The sequence below is a fragment of the Centruroides sculpturatus genome, unplaced genomic scaffold, assembly GCF_000671375.1.
Source record: "Centruroides sculpturatus isolate CEXI.00-Female unplaced genomic scaffold, Cexi_2.0 scaffold1207, whole genome shotgun sequence".
Classification (NCBI taxonomy): domain Eukaryota; kingdom Metazoa; phylum Arthropoda; class Arachnida; order Scorpiones; family Buthidae; genus Centruroides; species Centruroides sculpturatus.
Genome location: NW_019385445.1, coordinates 55,106 through 80,094, shown reverse-complemented (window position 1 = coordinate 80,094; position 24,989 = coordinate 55,106). Strand labels below are relative to the sequence as shown.

At 32.9% G+C, this 24,989-nt stretch overlaps 1 protein-coding gene across 4 annotated transcripts; it reads left to right on the top strand.

Moving 5' to 3' along the window:
- The first annotated feature begins 6,836 nt into the window (after positions 1 to 6,836).
- On the top strand, positions 6,837 to 24,972 carry LOC111639074 (CUE domain-containing protein 2-like). Of its 4 annotated transcripts, none has more exons than XM_023384848.1 (9): positions 6,854 to 6,986; positions 21,769 to 21,877; positions 23,005 to 23,124; positions 23,193 to 23,333; positions 23,418 to 23,473; positions 23,544 to 23,743; positions 23,822 to 24,078; positions 24,143 to 24,203; positions 24,277 to 24,972. In XM_023384848.1, the coding sequence occupies exons 3-9, from the start codon at positions 23,024 to 23,026 to the stop codon at positions 24,421 to 24,423; spliced, it is 963 nt and encodes a 320-aa protein (XP_023240616.1). In that variant the 5' UTR covers positions 6,854 to 6,986; positions 21,769 to 21,877; positions 23,005 to 23,023; the 3' UTR covers positions 24,424 to 24,972. The 4 variants fall into 4 exon arrangements, with proteins under 4 accessions (XP_023240615.1, XP_023240616.1, XP_023240618.1 ...); XM_023384850.1 differs by lacking the exons at positions 6,854 to 6,986; positions 21,769 to 21,877 and adding exons at positions 21,936 to 22,342; positions 22,428 to 22,886; XM_023384849.1 differs by lacking the exons at positions 6,854 to 6,986; positions 21,769 to 21,877 and adding exons at positions 21,936 to 22,560; positions 22,624 to 22,886.
- The last annotated feature ends 17 nt before the right edge of the window (positions 24,973 to 24,989 follow it).

Genomic DNA, 24,989 nt, shown 5'->3' with positions numbered 1-24,989 from the left:
TTAATAAAAGATTTTTGTAAATTAAGAACTATAATAAGAATTAATTATAGAAATCTTAAACAAGAAAACTATAAAATATTGAAAAGAATGCCTTCTGAAAATGGTGATTGTCGAAAAAAAATTAAAAAGTTAAGTAAGATAATCACATAATAAAAAATATAGCTCATTAATTTGTTAAATAAATATTAGACAAAAGACTTGTAAATTTATTGACGTACAGTACACTTATTAAATCCGAAAATTCTACAGTAGTTTACATTTAGTAGTAATTTAATAATTAATTAAGAAATGATTTAATATTTTATCGTATTTTGTTATTTGAAAGATCTGTCATGTTGAAGTAGAGGGCTTGCTGTGACGTCACATAAATCCAAGGTCACGCTAACGAATATACGGGATCTGGCTATCCTTGTAGTTTAAAGTCCTTGGTCCCATCCGACCCCGTAGTGGGTGGGAAGGGGAGAGCGCTTGTTCCCAGAAGTCAGAACGATAAACAAAGGAAGTCAGAAAGAAGGATTAAGGGGAGAGAGTTATTAAAACTAATATATATATATACAAAAATATGGCGTAAAGCTACAATATTAAGTACCCAACCCTTGCCATCCACTTACCCGTAGGCCGGCCAAGCCTACAATAGGCTTGAAAGAAAGCCGCCTTAATATCCACAGGGAGGAGTGAAGTAGAAAATAATAGACTAACGGGAATGAAAATAACTTGGATTATAATTAGGAGTCCAAACTTATTATGAGGAAAAAGAGATTAGCTAAAAAAAGCTCTTCATTTTTCAGAACATTTCCAAATGGCAACTGTACCATGGAACTCATTCCAAGCTTAAGACTGTCTAATTATACATCTGTTGTACAGTATATATAATCAGACAGTATGTTAGGCTAGGTTTGCAAGTACTGTATATATTTTGATACTTTGTAAACTTGCAGATTGATCAGGATTAACCATTTTCTTAGTCACTTTGAATTATTCTTAATTATCGCCACCGCCCACATACGCGGTTTCCCTTAGGCTCATTCTGGTGCGAGATAAACGACACCCCCTTTTACGTCGGCAAAACTTACACTGGTGTCAGAAGCTCGGGATAATTTGTGTCCCACAACATTTGAGTAAATAAACCGACGAAAAGTTTATCTAGAAAGTGGGTTGAACGATGGAGGCTGATGCAAGTGTTCGGACGCGACCTCGGGACGGCGGCAGTAGCGGCTCTTTCTCCGCGTTCGGAGGAATGATCCCGACGTTTTCGGGCGAAACGGGACGATTGTCTGATTTTTTCGACAAATTGGGAGAAATCGCGAGTTTGGCGAGATGGACGCCTCGCCAGTGTCTGAGCATTGCCAAGTGTAAGCTCACGGACGTGGCTCGAGACTTCGCGTGGCGCGACCTGCAGATGAATGCATGACGGACTTCGATACTTTTAAAACGCTAATGATTCAACGATTTGATCGTGAACCGTACTCTATTAAGGTATAAAAATTCAATGCGTGTACCCAGAGGAGAGATGAAAAAGTGCAGGAGTTCGCGGTCCGTTTGCAGACTCTCGCCAGCGCAACGGCCATAGATCACATGGGTGCAAACGAACAGGAGAGTGCAGTTATTAAACGCTGTCAACAGCGAGAACTGGATGAAAAATTGCGTGTCCAATTCTTGCATGACCTAACTGATAGAATAAAGAGACAGGTTATGACGCATGATCCGGCGACCTTCGCCGAAGCGCTTAAAATAGCGATCCGCGAAGAGACAATAGATCAATTAGTGGGAAAAACGCGGAGTTTAGTCGCCAGTGTAGGCGATATCGTAGATAATTGTGACGCTCAGTCAGAGGAGGTCAATTCGCGGAGAGAATTGGCTCTCGACATTAAAATCGCGCAACTTTCGAAGCAATTAACAACATTAGGGAAAAGATTAGATCAACAGCCAACGCCACAACAAACAAACGGCTTCCGACGAGAAACCTCGCGAACCAATCGAACCCAAGAAGCTGAAAAGGCGAACAATGGGATGCGAAATCCGCGCCATCCCCCAAGCCCGCAGCGTCGTACACCGCAAAAGTTTTCCCCGCGATCATCGCTAGCCTTCCCGGAACGACAACACCGCGCGCGCTACCCCTTTTACAATCAATACTCGGAACAAGGCCCAATTTTCCCGTGGAGAGGGAACGAGAACGATATTTACAAAATTTTTCGCCGAATTTGAATCCGCGGGAGTACGCCCCGTTATCACCCGAATGGTACAGAGGAAACGTTCCTCCGCCATATAAGGGAAGGTGGGGAGCGAAGCGCGTTGCTTCCGAGTGGGTAGTCCCCACACGAAGTGTACGGAACCCTTTTCAAACCCATCAGTCAGGACAAATATCCTTTTATCAGGCGCGATTCGGGCAATTCGAACCCGAAAGTAGCGACATTTGGCGCCCTTTCCCTTTTATCCACCGCGTTATGGTCAGGTTAGTACAGGTGGTGGCTTCGATGCCGAATAAACACCACCTAACGCGACCTCTTCTAGATTTTTAGCCTTACCCGCACCAGAACGTAGTTCATCAGAAAATAAGCAACCGCGAGACTGATAGAGTCACTTCGGTACAATTTCGAGAACGAAATTGCTATGTAGAACGGCCACCGGAAGTCCCAATTCAAACCCCATTTGCGGGAATAGACGAATCGAAAGGTAGAAAATTGCCTCCCTGCACGATGATTTGCGAGATCTATACTAATACTGTATTATAAAGAGGTAATGTTTGTAAGTTTGTTTGCAGCAGGTAATCTCCGAAACTAGTCACCCGATTTCAAAAATTCTTTCACCAATATTTAGAATGGAACCTCAGAGTGGACATAGGCTGTATATTATTCCGTTAAACATTCATATACCTGTAAATTAAAATATATAATCTAGGTTAAGGCTTTTATGTCCAACAGATGGTGCTACGAGTACGACGCCCTAAGTTTGCTTTTCTGTGAGGCATTATGCTTTTCTGTGAAAATGAACTAAAGCATATCATCATCTATCTATCCAGTGGTGATATTCGAAATATTTAACAAAGGGTTCGCTAACAGAAAATTTTTCCTTAACAATTTTTTTTTCGCTCAAATGGTTCATTAGCAACATTAGCGCAAAAACTGACCTTAAGAACCACATAAATAAAGATGCGTTCGCAAAATTAAGTCAGTTAAAATTTAACATTGTTTATGGCAGAACTATATTTTTTTGATAAATATTAAAAAAATGTGTTCAAAATGGTTTATTTTGTACATACAGTATTTTAATATTTTTCATTCAAAATATTTTATAAACAAAAATTGGCTTTTCTCAAGAAAAACTTTTCTAAAGCATTTATTTTATCATTAGGTATTATTATAATAATAGACAGATGTCATCGTTTCTCGAAATACAATATCTTTTTTATTCCGCTGTCGATAGCCGGACACGTGTTTCGCAACCATCTTGTATTTTCTCGCGCGCGTGGGATTGTGGGATCTCGCGTATGACTGGACCTAGTTTAAGAAGGCCGCGTTTCTTTATGCAGCGCTCGAGAAGCGCTTTACAGCGAACCCTCTGAAACCCGTTTCTAAATGCAGCGCTGCAATGTAGCGAACCGTTTCTAAACGTTTGCTGCAAGAGGTCGCTGCAGCGAAGATAAAGCAGCTTTTACGTCCGCTACACGTGTAAAGCAAAATGGACGCTTGTGTGTATAATACGATATTATGCTGTAAAAATAAAAAAGTCGAAGCGACTGTTGATAAAAATATTATGGAAAGATTAAGAAGGATTAAATTTTATGAAATGACTCTGAAAGTTATCTAAAGAATAAGAAAATACTATATTTTAAATATAATTATATATCTTTTATCTCTTTACTTTGTTCACATTTATGGAAAGATAAATGCTCGATCCTTTATATCTCTTTATTTAAATATTGTAGTTCTTTAACTAAAGCACTATTTTCGTCTGTAACTGGAATTAAAGGATAGATTATGACGTCCGTGTTTCGCTCGAGCGGAAAGCGTTTCTAAACTATGATGCAGCGACGTGTAGCGATAGCTGCTCGTGACGTCATTTACGCTGCACAAAGAAACGCAGCCGAACTCTCTTGAGTCGATCGCGATTAAACCTCGTTTCAGTCGAGATTGAAACGGTCGATGGAGGTTGCACCAAGGCGAACAGGGTATAAGGCTCTAGTTTAGTAGTGTTACAGAGTATAATACGTATATTTTAATATATTTTTTAAAAGAAACAAAACCACTGAGAAATGTTACGTGTGTTTAACAACGGGTTCGGAAAACTTTGAAAATGTTAACAACGGGTTCGGCCGAACCTGTGCGAACCCGCTGAATATCACCACTGTATCTATCTATATAAATAAAAACGTAATGTTCGTTTGTTCCTACCGATTCCTTTGAAATTTTGACACAACGCTGCATTCGAATACGCACGTGTTTTTATATAATATACATGTCGAAACCCCCCCCGAGATGGACAGGATTAAGGCTTACCGTAAAGAACTTTGCTTCTATTTATACTATTTTAGATGCGGTTTTTTGCGTTTTTGATTGCGTTTTAATAGGGTACGTCAACAGAATATACACTACAAAGGGATTTTTCGATATTCCCCCTGCGGGGGAGAAGGGCAGGATTAAGGCTTACCATGAAGAACTTGGCTTCTATTATACTATTTCAGATGCGGTTTTTTGCCTTTTTGATTGCGTTTTAATAGGGTACGTCAAGAAAATGTACACTAACGGATTTTTCGAAAAATCCCCCCACGGGGGAAGTGTTATACATTTATAATAGATACATTTTGAGCCACAACAACGCGTGGCGGGGTCTGCTAATCGAGGATAAAGAGGCACGGTTGACAATAGACACGGGCGCAGCTGTTACCCTAATATCACGAAACCTTTTCCCTAATATAGAACAATTACCGCGAGCCGAAACGAGAACGGTAGAATTAGTTAGCGTTACCGGTCACATTATAGAGATGCTTGGGAAGTTTAGGTTAAAATTTAGAATCGGACGATTAGTCTTTTATCATGATTGTTATTTGGTAAGGCCCGAAATCACCGAGCCGAACGACGGAATTTTTGGTAGAGACATCATCGAATTGTATGATGTCACAATTTCGGTTAGAAACGCAACACTTAGCTTTCCCTCTGGCGATGTTGTGTCATTTTGGGGTTTGGCCGAGATAAAGGAAACAGCCACCCATCCTAGTTCAAAGGAAGCTAACGAAAATAGTCTTAAGCAAATTGACACAAACACACGTGTGTTGGCAAGAGACGATTTAAATTCAACGTCAATTAGCAAAAACGATGGTAAAACAACAAAAGGAGTGGAAACGAAAAAGGCAAACAAATACGGAATAAAGAGGAAAAGATGGAAACCAGAGGGAGAACCCGAGACGACCCTTCTAAAATCCTTTCGGCAACAGAAAAAAATTATGGAGCCAGTCCTTCTCGGCCTCAAAGGGGCGTAGGGCGGGGCCAAAGGTTGTCAGAGACCTTACGGCAACACCTACGAGAACGAGAACAAGGCCGATTGATCGACCCGGAAGCAAATCAACACCCTCAGGGCTGACCAGAAACATTCAATAACGACGCCCTGCCTAATCAAGGGCACGGATCCAGAAAAATAAGGATTATGAAGCGACAAGAGCACACTCCAAAGTTCTATTAGCCGACCATTTCATTTTCTGTCATAAATTAGTAATTTTGCTGAATTATCCCATATGTTATCCAATATGTTATTTTTACCCATTATTCTCTATTATCAATAAATGAAAATATTGGAAATTTTAATGTAAAAGGAAGTGTTGTCATTAAAAATCAAAACGGGAACATTGAGATCGAAACGCGGTTATTAACATCCTATAAACATTTTAAAATAGTTTAATTTATTTATTTACCCTCGCTGGGTACCTTCGTCGTTTCTTCCACAACAAATCTCGCGATGCATTGCCATGACGTAAACGCGTAGCGCAATGTGTTTTACTTTGAGTTCAATTGTCAGACGTGTACTGCTTGCCGTACAAATTTAAAGTTCGACTTCGGCCGCAACTTCTCTATCGCCAAGATAGTTTTGGTATCTGGATTATCATAGAAAAGAAAACCGACAATTTTTAATGAACGAATTTTAATTGAATGAAAAACAAGGAAAGAACTCTTCCATAAAATGTAGTCATAATTATCTCATAAAATAATCCATACAGGAAAAATAAATAAGGATTTTTATTGACATGGCTACAGTCGTAGCAACGTCTAAATAAACAGAAATTTAAGCATATTATTGAAAATCAAGCCAACCATTTTCTCACAAAATTTCAATAAAGTTTACTTTCTTAAAACTTGTATCTTGTATCGGCTAGTTGGGCATAAGCTTCTAAGCTATATCGCATCATGGTAAAGTGTGAAATAATTGTCATTGTATGCATTATGATTGTCGTTACGCTGGGAATAATGCCTTCCGGGTGATCTTTTTAAGGTTAACTGACCCCTATTCAGGCTTTACAGATGTGGAGAAAACCCGAAAAACTCCACGTGGCCAGCCCGTCCGGGCTAGGCACAAACCTACGACCGAACTCCCAGTGTTCAGGGAACGGAACTGCTTGGCCACTGGTGGGTCTTTTCTCAATACAATCTTAAAAGTGAGGAAATGACTTCAATAAAAAAAAAAAAAAAACTCGGGCCTACAGATATTTTAATCTATAGAGTTAGTTTTATCATATTTTTAAAATAAAAATTTATCAACAATATTTTTACTAAAATATATTAGAATTTTTGAAAAATATTTACTATTTATTAATATTGTTTATAAAACCACTTTTTTAGAATTTGTTTTATTCCACGAGGTGGCGCATTGACAAATCAAATCATCTTGTTTATTGTTGCTAGGATACAGGAATTGTAAAGTTTTGACAAGATTCAACCAAAACACCCTAAACCAATATCAGCTAATCGAGATTGTGTCCAAATTCAAAGAATTTATTGGTGAGTAATTAATTTCACGTTTACATTGTGATGTAGATGAATACTCCCTACTGTTGATATCAATAATACATGTCAAATGATACTATATATTCATGTTGTTTAGTGTTTGTGTTGCATCTACAACTTTATTAAAATTGCAGTTATTAATCTCACATCTATTTAGAATAATACATTACAACACAGTTAATTATTCTAAAGTTTATAATGCATTCTTATTCATTCATAGTATCATCAATTTATTAAAACAAAATCAGTTTTAGTTCGTTATAGATTTATAAAATTATAAATTTTGTATTGTTTATAAAACACCATTATAACCTAATACTTATCTGTTATAATTTCATTAATGTAATAATTTCTTCCTGAATATAAATGCTTATTGATTTTTCTCTAAAAATAAACAACATAATAAAAGTGATGCAGGTGCATGAATGTTTGAAATGAATTTTTAAATGTTGATATTGTGTTTTATTTTATTGAGATACTAATGGTATAAAAGCTAATTTAAAAAAACTTTAAAGAAGTAAATATAAACAAGCAAGTTAGAATGTAATTACTTTTAACCTGATGAAATCAAAATAAAGCTGGAACAGATATAAATTATTACAAAAGTAATAGTAAATGTGATCATTCTTAGAACTGCAAAAAACAAACCAATATTCCAAAAGACAATATATCCGTTATTTATTATGACATAACTAAACATAAGCATAAATTCATGAACTTAAATCTGACATTTATCTGATTACAAACATATGTATATACATACCAAAAAAGCAGATAAAACAAGACATGACATTAATTTTAGACATATACTTGTATATTGTCCTGTTTTACTTGTGGAATTGTTTGCTTTTGAATTGCATCACCTGATGCATATGGATTTAACTTTTTCTTCACTTTTGATTACATGCTGCAATTTTTCTCTTCTTATAAGTTAATTGTTTAGAGCAGTGTTTCTCAACGGGGGTGATATTGCCCCCATGTGGGCATTTTTCCATGTTGAGGGGGGCGATTTGTAACAATTTATATTTTGGGGGCAAAAAACAATTTTCTGGGCAATATAGTAAAACATTATATTAAGAATAATTAGATATTTTATTTGTTATATCATACAATAATTAAACAAATAACATTTCATTAGTCAATAGTCTATTCAATGCAGTACGAATTTGGCATTAGCCTTGGCCCTCGGCATTGGAATTTTGAAGTGAAGGGGGCGATACAACGTAATGGTTTTTTTGAAGGGGGCGACGATTCATTAGAGGTTGAGAAACACTGGTTTAGAGAAAGGATTCTAATAGTTTTACATATTTTACATGGGAAAAAGCTTTAAGTTTAGGAAAAAACCTCCAACTGTTTATTCCAAGAACAAATATGCTTTAGTATTTTAGATCTTCCTACTAAAAGTTCATCTAGTTCAGTGATTCCAAACTTATTCAAACCACTGCTCCCTTGGTTCCATAAACGTATACCCAATACCCCTAACCCATTTTGCCTTATGTGAGAAAGGCGTGGAAATATTCTTAGAAAAACTTTTCTACGAATCTCATACTTTGTCCTTTACCGTACATTGTTCTCCATGTCTTAAAACAAGTCATTAAAACAAGTAAGAAGAAACATTGCATTAAATGCAATGTTTCTTCTTACTTGTTTTAATGGAGGAAAGGGTAAGGTTGTCAGTGACCGAACCCTTGTCTATGGTCATTGTTCTTTTGGTAACCTACTTCCAGCACCTCCCTGCCACCCACTTCTTTCTTTTTACCCCATAGATTTATTCACTGCCCACAGGAGGTGATATCTCCCACTTTGGGAACCACTGCTCTAGTTTTATTGTTATTTATAATTAATAATTGTTACAATAGAAATGCGTATAATTCAAGACACAAAATTAAGATGTAAAAACAAAATATATCACATAAATTAATTGTAATTACACTATGATATTGAATCAATTTTAAAAAATTTATGATTACAGTTGACTTTTATTTAATAACATATTCAAAATTTTAATTTAATTAAATTTTATTTATGACATATTGGAATAATATTAAACTTAAGTAAATATGAATTTTTTAAATAATTTTCTATCTATATATATTATTGTTATAATTATTAATGAAATGAACTGAAAAAACTGTTTACTAGAGAAACCTTCAATATTTTGAAAGATTCTTACATATTTAAGTTACATATAAAACATAATTTCTTAATTTCAACAATACTATTACTATTAATTTCATTAAGTGAATTTACATAAATTTCACTGATACATTTATATCATGTTCCATAAACAAAATAATTGAAAAGTATTTCATACACAATTGATAAGTTGATTTTATATAACATCTAGCACTTTTACAATTATGTTAATACTGTATGTAGAAGTGTTATTTGTAAACAGAAATAATGTGAATATATATTTAAACAAGCAATTATTTATTGTGTCATCATCACGATTCTGGGCTGCAATTTTTCATCATATTTTTAATTTATTTAATTTAAAATAATTATATTCTTTCCACTACAAATTAGTAGTGACTTGCCCCTGTACATCACACTTTACCTTTAACAATAGAGTTATGCCAGTCATCTAGCACCTTTCAGGGAAAATTTTTGAATTGAAATAACATTACTTCTGGTTTGTATCAGAAGTTCATATATAGTTGATTGGGGCCTCCTGGCCCTAAGCTTTCTATATTTGGTCTTGATGTAATCTATCTAACTCCATTTTCAAGATTAAGGAAAGACAGATGACAGTGGGAATTTATAGGTCTACAATTTTTTTCAAATTACAGCCCAACAATCAAATTGTTAAATGCCAGATTATGTCAGGTTCCACCTGGAAATAGTCCAGCATTTAATGATTTGCTTATGATAATCTTTACACTTGTTTTTTTATATATACCAGATGTTCAGAACAAAATGTACAATAGAAGCATCTGATGAAGCAAGAATGCTGTACAGGTTAGCACATAAGAGTTTTCTGTCATTTTTTTCATTATTATGTGGAAAAGTTTTGTCTGTTGCACATTAATAATGTAGTGATCTTTTTTTTATATTATGGATTATGTCTCTTGCCAACATTGTGGCAAATGTATCTGAAGTATGTTCTGAAGCTGAAGCTGTGAAAAAAACAGGCTTATGAAAAAATTTAAATATTTACATTATACATTATGCTGCTTTGTTGAAATGAAGGAAAAGTTGACATAAAATGTAGGAGTAGAACCAATCTGCCAAAAAAATTAGTAATTGAACAACACTTTCCATGTTATTTTAAAAAGAAACATTTTATTCATCCAAAACTATTTCTTTGAAGTGTGGTAGCTCATCTCCATGATTGCAGTTAATATAATTTGACAATGTAGCATTATTTGGTTATGTTTGCTTTATAGAAATGAAGGAAAAAAGAAACTCTTTTAAAATCTAATGAAAATGAAGTTATTTACAAGGAAATTTTATTTTGCTAAGTGTTTGAAATAGGCCCTCTGCATCACCTAATAGTATACAAAGTGAGCTATAAATTCTTCCTCAGCTATAATAAGCTATTCTGCTGTTATCTGTACAGAAGTATCAATTATGTACTATTGTAATTCTGTGACATAACTGCTGCTCAGAAAATGCTTTTTTTCATGTAGCCCCAATAAAAGAATTATAATGGTGTCAAATCAGGATGGTGGGAGGCCAAGGATATAGACCTTGTTTGCCAAGCCACATGGCTGAAAATGTGGCATCCAACCATTCTCTAATTTGAATACTCCAATGGGTGGATGCTCCATCCAGCCTGTGTTTTTTCTGCATAAAGCACAACATACTTTAGAGACATNGAATAATTAGATATTTTATTTGTTATATCATACAATAATTAAACAAATAACATTTCATTAGTCAATAGTCTATTCAATGCAGTACGAATTTGGCATTAGCCTTGGCCCTCGGCATTGGAATTTTGAAGTGAAGGGGGCGATACAACGTAATGGTTTTTTTGAAGGGGGCGACGATTCATTAGAGGTTGAGAAACACTGGTTTAGAGAAAGGATTCTAATAGTTTTACATATTTTACATGGGAAAAAGCTTTAAGTTTAGGAAAAAACCTCCAACTGTTTATTCCAAGAACAAATATGCTTTAGTATTTTAGATCTTCCTACTAAAAGTTCATCTAGTTCAGTGATTCCAAACTTATTCAAACCACTGCTCCCTTGGTTCCATAAACGTATACCCAATACCCCTAACCCATTTTGCCTTATGTGAGAAAGGCGTGGAAATATTCTTAGAAAAACTTTTCTACGAATCTCATACTTTGTCCTTTACCGTACATTGTTCTCCATGTCTTAAAACAAGTCATTAAAACAAGTAAGAAGAAAAAAGCCATTTATTGATATTGAAAAAAATATGTACAGAGTTACCGTTAGGTAAAGTGAATGTTTATACATGGGCATTTTGCCAACTAGAATAACTAACAGGGTTTTAGTAGTGGAATAATGATAGAAGGAGGCATTGCCTTGGTCGCGGAACATGGGCACAGGGCCAGAGGAACAGCCGTTCGGCGGCTGTAAAGCAAGAAGAGTTCAGCGCGTTTACAAGGGCACTCAGCCTGACAGCTAGATACAGAGTGTGACCGCGTTTACAAAAGTATGTACAGAGTGTGACCGCGATTACAAGGGCACTGTGCCAGCCAACATTGCATTAAATGCAATGTTTCTTCTTACTTGTTTTAATGGAGGAAAGGGTAAGGTTGTCAGTGACCCAACCCTTGTCTATGGTCATTGTTCTTTTGGTAACCTACTTCCAGCACCTCCCTGCCACCCACTTCTTTCTTTTTACCCCATAGATTTATTCACTGCCCACAGGAGGTGATATCTCCCACTTTGGGAACCACTGCTCTAGTTTTATTGTTATTTATAATTAATAATTGTTACAATAGAAATGCGTATAATTCAAGACACAAAATTAAGATGTAAAAACAAAATATATCACATAAATTAATTGTAATTACACTATGATATTGAATCAATTTTAAAAAATTTATGATTACAGTTGACTTTTATTTAATAACATATTCAAAATTTTAATTTAATTAAATTTTATTTATGACATATTGGAATAATATTAAACTTAAGTAAATATGAATTTTTTAAATAATTTTCTATCTATATATATTATTGTTATAATTATTAATGAAATGAACTGAAAAAACTGTTTACTAGAGAAACCTTCAATATTTTGAAAGATTCTTACATATTTAAGTTACATATAAAACATAATTTCTTAATTTCAACAATACTATTACTATTAATTTCATTAAGTGAATTTACATAAATTTCACTGATACATTTATATCATGTTCCATAAACAAAATAATTGAAAAGTATTTCATACACAATTGATAAGTTGATTTTATATAACATCTAGCACTTTTTAAATCTAGCACTTTTACAATTATGTTAATACTGTATGTAGAAGATCTTGTTTATTGTTGCTAGGATACAGGAATTGTAANTTATGTTAATACTGTATGTAGAAGTGTTATTTGTAAACAGAAATAATGTGAATATATATTTAAACAAGCAATTATTTATTGTGTCATCATCACGATTCTGGGCTGCAATTTTTCATCATATTTTTAATTTATTTAATTTAAAATAATTATATTCTTTCCACTTCAAATTAGTAGTGACTTGCCCCTGTACATCACACTTTACCTTTAACAATAGAGTTATGCCAGTCATCTAGCACCTTTCAGGGAAAATTTTTGAATTGAAATAACATTACTTCTGGTTTGTATCAGAAGTTCATATATAGTTGATTGGGGCCTCCTGGCCCTAAGCTTTCTATATTTGGTCTTGATGTAATCTATCTAACTCCATTTTCAAGATTAAGGAAAGACAGATGACAGTGGGAATTTATAGGTCTACAATTTTTTTCAAATTACAGCCCAACAATCAAATTGTTAAATGCCAGATTATGTCAGGTTCCACCTGGAAATAGTCCAGCATTTAATGATTTGCTTATGATAATCTTTACACTTGTTTTTTTATATATACCAGATGTTCAGAACAAAATGTACAATAGAAGCATCTGATGAAGCAAGAATGCTGTACAGGTTAGCACATAAGAGTTTTCTGTCATTTTTTTCATTATTATGTGGAAAAGTTTTGTCTGTTGCACATTAATAATGTAGTGATCTTTTTTTTATATTATGGATTATGTCTCTTGCCAACATTGTGGCAAATGTATCTGAAGTATGTTCTGAAGCTGAAGCTGTGAAAAAACAGGCTTATGAAAAAATTTAAATATTTACATTATACATTATGCTGCTTTGTTGAAATGAAGGAAAAGTTGACATAAAATGTAGGAGTAGAACCAATCTGCCAAAAAAATTAGTAATTGAACAACACTTTCCATGTTATTTTAAAAAGAAACATTTTATTCATCCAAAACTATTTCTTTGAAGTGTGGTAGCTCATCTCCATGATTGCAGTTAATATAATTTGACAATGTAGCATTATTTGGTTATGTTTGCTTTATAGAAATGAAGGAAAAAAGAAACTCTTTTAAAATCTAATGAAAATGAAGTTATTTACAAGGAAATTTTATTTTGCTAAGTGTTTGAAATAGGCCCTCTGCATCACCTAATAGTATACAAAGTGAGCTATAAATTCTTCCTCAGCTATAATAAGCTATTCTGCTGTTATCTGTACAGAAGTATCAATTATGTACTATTGTAATTCTGTGACATAACTGCTGCTCAGAAAATGCTTTTTTTCATGTAGCCCCAATAAAAGAATTATAATGGTGTCAAATCAGGATGGTGGGAGGCCAAGGATATAGACCTTGTTTGCCAAGCCACATGGCTGAAAATGTGGCATCCAACCATTCTCTAATTTGAATACTCCAATGGGTGGATGCTCCATCCAGCCTGTGTTTTTTCTGCATAAAGCACAACATACTTTAGAGACATTTGCCATGTTGATGATCAGAGAAGCAGTTTCTAATAAAAAGAAAAATCTCTAAAGTATTAATTAATGCTCAATAGTCAAAATTTTTCATATAATATTAAAAAAAAGATAGACAATCCTATATTTTTTACTATGCTGGGCAATATACTTATATCAATTAATTTTTCCAGTTGAATTCATTTTCGTATTCATGAGAAGAGAGTTTATAGTGAGGAAAGGGGAAAAAACAGATTATTCATGGTTATTATATATTTATTTTCACTTATGCATTGTTTTAAATACAAAAAAAATTGAGTTTTATTATTTCTGAAAATTTAATGAATGATCACAGATAAACTTGATAATAACAAAATTAATAAGAATTTAACTTAGTACAGTCGACCCCCTATAATGCTGTTGATTATTCCGTTTTATATGAATTCCATGTTGGACGAGTCACTTAGATTTTACAAATACGTGTGCCGAGCTAAATTTTGTAAAAATTTTTGAAGAGATTATTCTATTATATTAATTTAAACTGTTTTATACATTCTTAAAGTAGATATTAAAATATATTAGCTTTTCTTTTTAACAGATATAAAAGTAATGATAGATGAGCAATTGTTCTATCTAATTGAGCTATCTTTTAATTAAAAAAAAATCAATGAATTCTGGTCCAGGCCAGAAGTTCACATATAGTTAATCAGGTTTTCCAGTCCTAAGCTTTCCATATTTGGTCTGGAGTTTAATGACTAGGGAGTGCCCCTGTACATCATACTTCTCCTGATAACAATCAAGCCATGTCAGTCATCTATCTAATTTTGTTCTTAAGAAAATTTTGAATTGAAATCACATGACTTCCAGTCCAGACCAGAAGTTCATATATAGTTAATTAGGATAAAGTTCACTAACCTTATGTATGCCTTGCATGTAAGTGAGAAAACTGTAACTAACATTTTTGGTCTACACCTAAGACCTTCTTCATGTAGATTTTTCAAAATTGAATTTTTCTGATACTGGCATTCTAGATTGGAATGTGTAGAAGACTCTCCAAGATATTCAAAATTGAATGTTTTGTTTTCTTTTTAAATTTTTTTTTAATATTTAATGGGGGTACATTTATTCATTGTCTATGCATTGCTTATTACAATGTTGAGTTGAATATGGCTTGCCATGCTCTTGAGATCTGTTTTTCTTCCTTAAAATTGATGGATAGGTCCTGGACATCTACCTTAAATATTTCTAGAACCTCTAAATTTCTGAGGTGATTTGTATGGTATTGTTTTTAGTTTTAGGGCAGCTTGTTGGAGTTCTGGTTAATCTCATTATCACTTGTATATATAGACAAGACAGTGGTTTCTCTCTTCTATGTCAGTCTTATGTTAAAAAAGGTGCTGCTTGAGAGACCTCTTTGTAGACCTGATGTATATGAGGTCTGTATCAAATCTGTTGTCTTTAAGCAGAATTTTATACTCTCAGTGCTCTGTTCACTTAGTCTTTCTCATTTCAAAGCAGTTGAATGCATCAGGTTTATGCCTGTATGCAAGTTTTGTGTCAACATATGATGCTATCTCTTGATATAAAGAATGCATATGGTGTTTGTATGTTATAACTTTATTATATAGAGGCATCTGGCTGGAGAGTGTCCTTCTTTGCAGTTTTATTGTGCTGGTCTCTGAGCTGATTTCTTTGTCTATGTGCCATTTTATACATAGCTTTTAGAGTTGAAATTGCCTAGAGCTATGCATCTAGGCAATTTCTGCTATTCATTTTAGCTCCATTTTTATGTCTTGTTTCCAGTTGCAGTTTATGTGGGCTCTTCTAATAAGTGCCCTAATGACTACCATCTTGTAGTTATATGAATCATTGGATCTGGTTGGCAACTATGCATCTCTATAATAATTTTCTGGATTTGTCATTAGAATGAACTTTTTCCACATTAACACTAAAGAAGACAAATTTTATTACATCATGTCAAGAAGACAAAATCTGACCTTGATCAAAAATTTCAATTAAATTAATCATTATTGATTGTCCAAGCTGAAACATCTTAAACATACTACTGTGATCAAAATGAATCAGGAAAAGTTCCTTTAAACTGTGCATATGCAAGAGGGCATTCTCATTGTTTTTTTCGTCATTTGGTACAACTTTCATCAACATCTAGCAGCAATCTATGTCATCATCTGTTTTCTTTTGCAAATAAATGTTTGTTTTGTGTAAAGATTTTCTATGCCAGTAATTTTTCAAAATGTCAAGTTTAATTGAGCAAAGAATATGCATTAAATTTTGTTTTTGAAATGGAATTACTGCTACAAAAATATTGCAAAAAGCCTTTGGTGATGATAATTTATCAAAAACAATTGTTTTCAAGTGGTACAGGGTATTTGAGGAAGGCAGAGAATGCACCAAAGATGAACCATGCTCTGGTAGACCATCCACTACAACTGAACATGTTAATTAAATCAGAGATTTGGGGTTCAGTGATTGCCATTAAACAATTAGAGACATTATTGAATATGTTCCAGTATCATTTGGATCTTGTCGAGCAATCTTAAAAGATCATTTAGGCTTGTGGCATACCGCTTCTTGAGTCGTTCTGAAAGTGTTGAATTTTTTCCAAAAACATCATTATGTTTGAGTGGCCAAAGAAATGCTTTCTCAAGGCAAATTATTCCTGCATCATTACAGGTGATGAAACATGGATCTATGCTTTTGACACCAAAACAGCTTAACAGTGAGGTGAATGGCATTCGAAAGGTGAAGCAAGACCAAAATGACATCATCAGAGACAGTCAAAGATTAAGATCATATTGACTGCTTCCTTTGATTGTTGTGGTATTGTGCATCACAAATTCCTTTCGGTTAGCCAAACTGTCAACAAAAATATTATTTGAGCATTTTGTGTCATTTGCATGAAGAAATTCATAGAGAATTTGAACCTGATTTGTGATGAGAAAATCCATGGATTTTGCACCAGATAATTCACCTGTTCACAATGCTCTTGTTTGTGAAATTTTGGCCAAAAATTCAACAGATATGGTTCCACAAGCTTTTGATATGGCACCATATGACTTTTTCCTGTTTCCTCAAATAAAATTTCCATTTTGTGGTCCTGTTTTGAGTCGATGCCACAAAACAAAATTTGCTGAAAGTCCTAAAGTGGTTTCACGAAAATGACTTTTAAAGCATGTTTCGAGGATTAGAAAATAGATTTGTATGAGTGTGTTGCAGTGGGAGAGGATTACTTTGAAGAGTTGAAATAAATTTTGATGAATAAATTCAAATCTTGTGTTTTATTGAACCATTCCCGATACTTTTTGATCACAGGGGTAAAACATTTTTTAAATGAAGATTGGCTTGGAGATGTCTATTACAGGGGAAACATACATGTAAATGTTATATTCCATTCATTTCTACTTGCCTTTTAGGCATCTTTGATAAGTAAATAACAAGACACTCTATCATATTTTATCACATCAAGAAGACTTTTTGACAAAAAGACAAAAAAATGTAAAATAATTTTAGAATCATTTTTTGATGTTGTGGAAAAATTGTTGCAGATTATATCCATACCATTGATGTTTTTAACATATAATCTGCAAAGTATTAGCAGGAAACTATGATAATCATATTATTATTTATTTGATATTTATAGATTATAATTTTTAGCATAAATTTTATATTATTGATATTAGTAACTTGTTTAGTTTTGTCTTTTTCTTCCCACTTTTCATATAAAAGGAGAATTTGACAAGTAAACAAGATTCTAATATCAATAATGTAGCATTTATACTAAAATTCATGAGAACATTATCAACATAATAAAGTTGAATGTTTGACAAATCAAAAATGAAATGAGGCTTCTCTACTATGCCATTTTCATCTCCTCCTTAGAACAGCAGAAAAACTTACGATGACACATAAATAGCAGCTTAATAAGAGATCAGAAGGTGCTATAATATATATGTGGATATGTGCACTTGTTGAATGACTATGTACTCTGATCTTTTATATTTTAACATTTTCTTTTTACTCTTATTTTTATGTTCACTTTTAATGTTACATAGACAGTTTGAAAAATTACTAAAAATCAAAGCACTGATCAAAGAGAATGAGTAGAATAGATCTGAAAGATCTAATGATGAAATAATTTTAAAAAACGTTAAACAAAATGTTACAAAAGATTTCATAATGTAAGGACTTTTAATTTAATTTGTTTAAATAAAGAAGTCAGCAACAGATGTCACTTCATTTCTAGAGCCATATTTTTCTTTCAGTTTTCATTGAAAAGCTTAGCAAACTTTGCTGCTTTGAACATATGATCTGTGACAAATTCCTGATTTATCTCAAAAACAGTTTTTTATTACCATACTTCTAACAAAATGTATGTCAGACTTTTGATCACCTATTAGTTGTCCTTTTTTTGACATATCTGTAATTATACAATACTTTTAATTGATATTTTACAAATTGTAAATTTTACCATCAAATTCTAAAAATGTGCTTTTATAAAACTTGTTTTCCTATATAATTTCATAAAACTTTCCAAAATACAAGATTTTTTTACTTAAAAAAATTACAACACTGAATTAAGCAATGCACCTTTACAAGGGTGAATTCGGAGAAAAGCTAACATTTTTGACCTGGTAAACAGATAAATGAAATAGTCAGAAAAATGGCCAACAGTGATTGTATAAACTCTAGTAACTCTTCATCAGAGCCTTCCCATGCCAGTAGCACATCATCAAAATATTGCAGATGAAGAGGATAATGTATGGTAAGAGAGGATCAAAAACTTTTGAACTCTATGGTTCACAAAGATTTCTGGTGCAAATTCTCCATGCACTGCATCTCCATCCAGAAAAGACATGAGATTGGTGGCACAATATTTGAACAATTTGAATCTTAGACTTTTGATCTCAGATGAAGACATGAGACTTGTGCTGTGCAGAAACGATGACTTCCTGACTGCCTGGATTGGTATTACTGGTTAACAGGTCAAAAATGAAAATGTTAATATTTCTCCAGCTTCACCCAATATTATAGATGCATTGCATATTTCAGTAAATTAACTAAAGTGGCTAGTTTTTCCTTGCAAAATTACAATATTAATCTTTAACCAAAATTTCACTATTTAAATTATATACTAGAAATTTGTAAATCATTATGCACAAAAACATTTTTTATAATAATTTTTACAGAACAGAAGTATTTTGCCAAAATTCAAAATCAGCTCTACAAGTTCCTTTAAATTAGTGATTTTAAAGGTGCTTTTTATCTTCAAATAAAAAATAGTGAGAGTATAATATTAATTAAATAGAACAGAATCATATATAGCTTCCTGCATCTAGCTTATTATACATAAACCATAATGTCAATGCATGAATTAATGAATTCAAAAGTATAAGGAACGAAAAAATATATATAGTCTAAAACATATACTGAATATTCTGTTTAAGCTGTTTTTTAATAATATCCTCCTCATGAGTTTTTATGTAGTTATAGTAAGAAGTTACAATTTTGGTAATATCCTAAAATTAAGTTTAAGAAACAAATTAGCTTTACTCTATATCTTATTATTTTATTATGTTAGAGAATTTATTGGATCTTTACTGAGCATTGTGAAATTTGTGAATTAAAGATATTTAAGTAACTATTTCTTATATATTTATCTTAATGCAGTAGGAATTTCCTTTTATCTGATGCAAAAATCATTAGATCATTGTGGTCACCCCATCTTTCACTAAATTTTTTAAAATTTTGTAAATTTTAAAAATTTATTTGCAATTTTTATCAAATCTTCTAATTGTTCGGATTTTAACAAATTGATTTGCTCTCCTCTCTCCTTGACAAATCTCTCAATTCTTTTCTACTAGGTTTTTAGTTAAAGTCATAGTTAGTATATAATGCTTTTTGTAGATTCTCCAATAGTAAATAGATAAGGTAAGCCAAAAGCTCCTTGGAACTTTGTATACCTTATCTATTTTGGAACAGTCTTAATATTTGATGTTTAGATGAAATACCATACCCAAAATAAGTTAATATATATTTGCATCTCTATTCAAATCATTTAAGTTTTTCAACAGTTATGTATTCCTTTTTGAATTTCAAAGATTAGATGGCCGGATGGCCAAGCGGGCAAGGCGCTCTAGGGGACCTTGGTTCAAATTCCGACGGATCAATAAATCCCCAGAAATTTTTCAGAGGGTGATCCACCCGGATATGTTAAGCCCTGTCCCTCACCACCTGGCTGTCCCATTGTGGGCCTAGCTGAACCCATAATGGGCTTGCTTAAAGAGGCACTCTTAGTGCCCACAGGGTGGAAAGAGTTTTTAAAAAAAAAGAATTTCAAAGATTCATAAAAATAGACCAGTTAACAAAATTTTAAACAAAATACAGTAGAGCATCGTTTATCCGAATCAATTGGGGACTGGGGTTGTTCGGATAACTTATCTTTCGGATAACCAATTATGTACGAAAAAATATATTAATTTATCCAGTGTTGAAATTTTTCTCCGTTGCGTATCGCTTCGCGTTGAATCTTCGTCGATGTTAAGCCTAACAAAGACTATTGTATCGTTAAAAATTATTTTTTTATTTTGTACAAACAAAATAAATATATTGAAAAATATAAAAACAATAAAAAATTATACTTCAGAAGTTAATTTAGTATCAAAAACGTAAAATATTTGAGTAGCCGAAGACATAGCCAAAGATTACAGCGCCACAGCACTGGCGAAAATTTAAATTTGTCGACTGGAATTCCTTCGGATAACCGACGTTTCGGATAAATGACGCTCTACTGTAGTAAAGATATAAAATTAATCTTTGATAAAATTAAAATAAAATAAAAAATCATATGAACAAATATCAACTCAGGCACAGTCTGAAACTAATTTTGAAGGCAAAATATGTGATTATTGGCACAATATAAAAATATGAATAAATTCTACCACAATAGCATAGAAAATAGTTCCAGAATAAATTTATTAACAAGGTATTTTATCATTGAGTATATTATTTTCTCTATTTGGAAATAGAAATTTAAATTTTCTCTTGAACATTTTCAAAGCATATATGCCATTGCTATTTGTGAATCATTTCCACTTATTAAAAATAATATCAATCTTGTTCTCATTCATAAATTTCTTAGTTTTTGATTGTTAATCTGTTAATTGAACATTTTAGAAATACACTTGTTATGAAATGCAACCAGAATTTGATCAGATGATTGCATTTGATCTAGGTAATCCCACCAGATTGTCTTAAGATTGTTACCCAAGTATCATATAAAGATTCACAGAGGCTCACTGTGTCCAGAATTTTTAGTGTACTTGTTGTTTAGAGATCTTTGTGAGGATCACGTAACTCTCATGTCACATATATTGAAACTTGAAGCATTGGAATTGAAATTTGAGGAAGATCTGGATGACTGGTCAGAAAGGTCACTAATGTGGGAGGTATAGTTTGGAAGGAAGGAATGACTTATTTCCGTTTTTGAACACCATTCATTGTCACAATACCATATTACAGTTCACAATGGAGTTCATTATGGGTTATTTTGTAGATGAAAGTTTGGAACATGTTCAGAGCTCCAAAAGATAGTCCAAAAGGTGAGGAAAGTCACAAATGTACAGAATGAGAAACAACAAGTTGGTGATTAGGAGAAAGGTGACCACAGAAAATCCAAATGTCAAATGAAATGGTTTGTATCCTTCTCACAGGGGACATAATGACTGAAAAACTGTGTCCTTGGGACACAATTTTTATAAGATTTGCCCCAATCAAACATCCTAATTGATCAATCCTCATATCCTGACTGGTTGTTCACCTGTTTCCAGGGGAAATTCAAGACCCTCTTAGGCATGGATGGTAAAGGTTAATACTACATTCCAATCCCATCTGGAGATGTTTACTGATCTTGGAAACTCATATCATTTAAATCAAAAGGTGTGTATACCTTTTCTTGACTGTTATTCAAATTATAATTTGAAGTCACTCTTAACTTTGTCAAATGACAGATACTGTAGTTCTACTGTCTGTTTACATTTTTTTATTAATCAATTTTTTGGCATGGAGGAGTTAAGGCAAGCATAGGATCCTTACTGGACCTCACATCTCTGAATGCTAGATATGCCTGTATGGCACAGTCAAACATTAAGTACAGCTCACAGAGTTTGAGAAAAGCCACAAAATTTGGAGTGAAGGAAGCAGATTGGCCATTTCACTGAATTACCTGCTGTCTAAGCCATTCTTACCAGACTGTAAGGTGGTGTTTGGGGCAGTGAGTACATGTAGACATACATCATGGTTTGGCAGGCTCTGGATGCTTCAGAGTGACTATTGATGATAATCTGATCATGAGACAAGCATAAACAAGTCTACCATCTCCACTTGTCCCTTCTTGTACAATTGGTAAGTGACTAGCAGAAGCAAATTTGCATAAATAGAAACTATTACATATGTGCCATTATCATCTCAACATCAGCTTTGTTTGCAGTGGTGCCAGTAAGCCATGTAATGGCTGGTAGTAAGCGGTGTTTGCAATGACCATAACAGAAACATGGGACAAACAGAATAATGTTAGTGACAAATTCCAATTCTACTTGTGTTAGAGTGGCAGAGGACCATTGGTGAGTGCTTTAATCCTTCCTTTACTGTTGAGCAGCCTATTAATCCTATTGCTGGCATGCTAGTCTTGGGAGCCATCTCATATGACAGTCAGTTACCCCTACTAATGGTACAAGTGATATTGATGGCACAGTGATGCATTCAGGGAATCCCATGCCTCCATATGTTGCCTTTCATTACAAACAACCATCCAGAAAGATAATGTTCATCCAAACACAGCTAGGGTTTCCATGGATTATCTGACACATTGCCATACCTCTTTGACTTGCCTGGTCTTCAGATTTGTTATCCATCAAGCATTGTGGGACCAGACAGGACCAGACTTTTTGTAATTCTTTTAATAACCATTTTATGAAATTCATTACATGATCCCAATCTTTAAATTTATATATCAAAAAACATTTTTGTTTTAATACTTTATAATTAATTTAAATATTTTATTTTAGCCTCCTGTTGAGGTAGGACATGAATAGTACAGAAACTGGTGTTCTTGGTAGTACAGATACGTTAGTAAAAGAAGCTCTCAGTAAATTTATTTTTCAACATACAAGACAGGATGCTCTCAGGTATGTTTTGAACAATTTTAAACTTTTATTTCCATCAAAATATTAATTGCAATTAATAATTCTTTCAGTTCTATTGATGAAATTGTTTTAAGTTATGTGGTTGGTATTCTGGAAACATTAGCAACAGAAACAGGAGACGATGCCTTTGATGTAGACCAATTTTCAGAAATGATGAGTGCTTATCTCCCTGCATTTTCAAAGATTAATAGGTAAATTTGATTACAAAATTATTTATTCTAAAATCTGAGTTGAATATAAGAATAGCTCTAATACTATTTGTACATTTTTATTAGCACTGCAATATGTGAATGGATGTTTCAGTTAGCATCATGGTTGGCAAAACAACAAGGTTAATATTTTATTAAACATATTTTTGTTTATCAGTACATTCATTTCATCACTCAATAAATTTTTTTCAGATGGAAAAACAATGAGTTCATTTCAGAAAACAAACACAAAACCAGAATTCCTCTTATCATTAGAATCTGCTGTGAGAACAGAAAATAAGGATATGAGTGAAGAGATTCCATATATTTCTTCTGATGATACTAGTATATGTTCATGCAGCAGTAATGCAAGCCAGTCAGAGGATGAAGTTAAACAATCAAACCAATTTGCTGCAAGTGTTTATTTTATCATTATTTTAATAACTTAAAAAATTTTTTAATTTCATAATTTTATAAAAAACTTATTTCAGGATGAAACAATAACAAATTTGAATGATCAAATAAAATTGTTAACAGAAATGTTTCCACATATGTGTACATTAGAAATTCAGCATTGCATTAGTCTTACTGGTGGAGATTGCCAAAAAGCTGCACAATTACTTCTGCAAAGACAGGATAATGGAGAAGTAACTCATAAACCAAAACTTAACCAGCAGAAATCAAAACCTGGAAAATGTATGGATAACTTTCTACAGGATAAAGAACTCAGAGAACAAATTTTAAACAGGTAAGAAAAAAACATTGATAAATAATGTTATTTGGAAATCATTTCAGTTGACTCCTCTTTATAGATATGCATACATAGATAAGGATGATGATGCTCGGGAGCACAAACCAGTGGCCCCAAAATCCGTTTGTATCACATTTATCTCAACCAATTGTCACTTGTCTGATAAATTTTTTTAATAATTTCTTTTTTGCCTAGGAACCCAAAAAATTGATAAGATACAGAGATAATAAGATAGTCAGTGTGAAGGGCGAAAGATATTCCGAAGTCAAAACAGAGGAATCTGAAGACATGAAAAAAACATATGTTACACTAAAACCTGCCCGGCAATATCGTTTTCACTAAAGTATTTAGTTTTAAATAAGAAAAAAAATCTATTATTATTGTAGAAATATAAGCATGCTATAAAATACATTAGAAGTAGAAAGAAGAAAAGTGTATTTCTTAAAAAAAATAATAATTTTTGATATCTGATCCTTGGTTGGATGATAATCATTCAACCTACCTTCACTTTTACATGTACAGTTCAATAGTCAATTGTATTAATTTTTGATGTCTAAAAGACCACATTTTTCTTACTACAGTACAAACTAATTATAATCCATACACTTAATTTATGGAGAAAATAGTCAAATAATATAAAATTAATCATTTTAATAATATGTTGTATATCTAGTTACAAACAATTGTTTGCCATTTAAATATGTGATTATACAAAAATGAACCAAATGATGTAGCACAAGTATTATGTGATTTTTTTTTCCTTGGACTATGCTGATTTGTGAAGTCATTTCATGAATTCATCTTTTATTTTACAAAAGGGAAAAAAATCATCTCATTTACTTTTATTGTCTATATTTTGTAAAATTTTATCAATATTTATTGTGATGTGATGGCTATACAATTTCAAA

Coding starts and splice junctions, on each gene's coding strand:
- LOC111639074 (XM_023384847.1), top strand. CDS start 23,024: ATGAATAGTACAGAAACTGGTGTTCTTGGTAGTACAGATACGTTAGTA. Junction 23,744..23,821: donor AACAATCAAACCAATTTGCT/GCAAGTGTTTAT, acceptor AACTTATTTCAG/GATGAAACAATAACAAATTT. Junction 24,204..24,276: donor AACCAGTGGCCCCAAAATCC/GTTTGTATCACA, acceptor TTTTTTGCCTAG/GAACCCAAAAAATTGATAAG.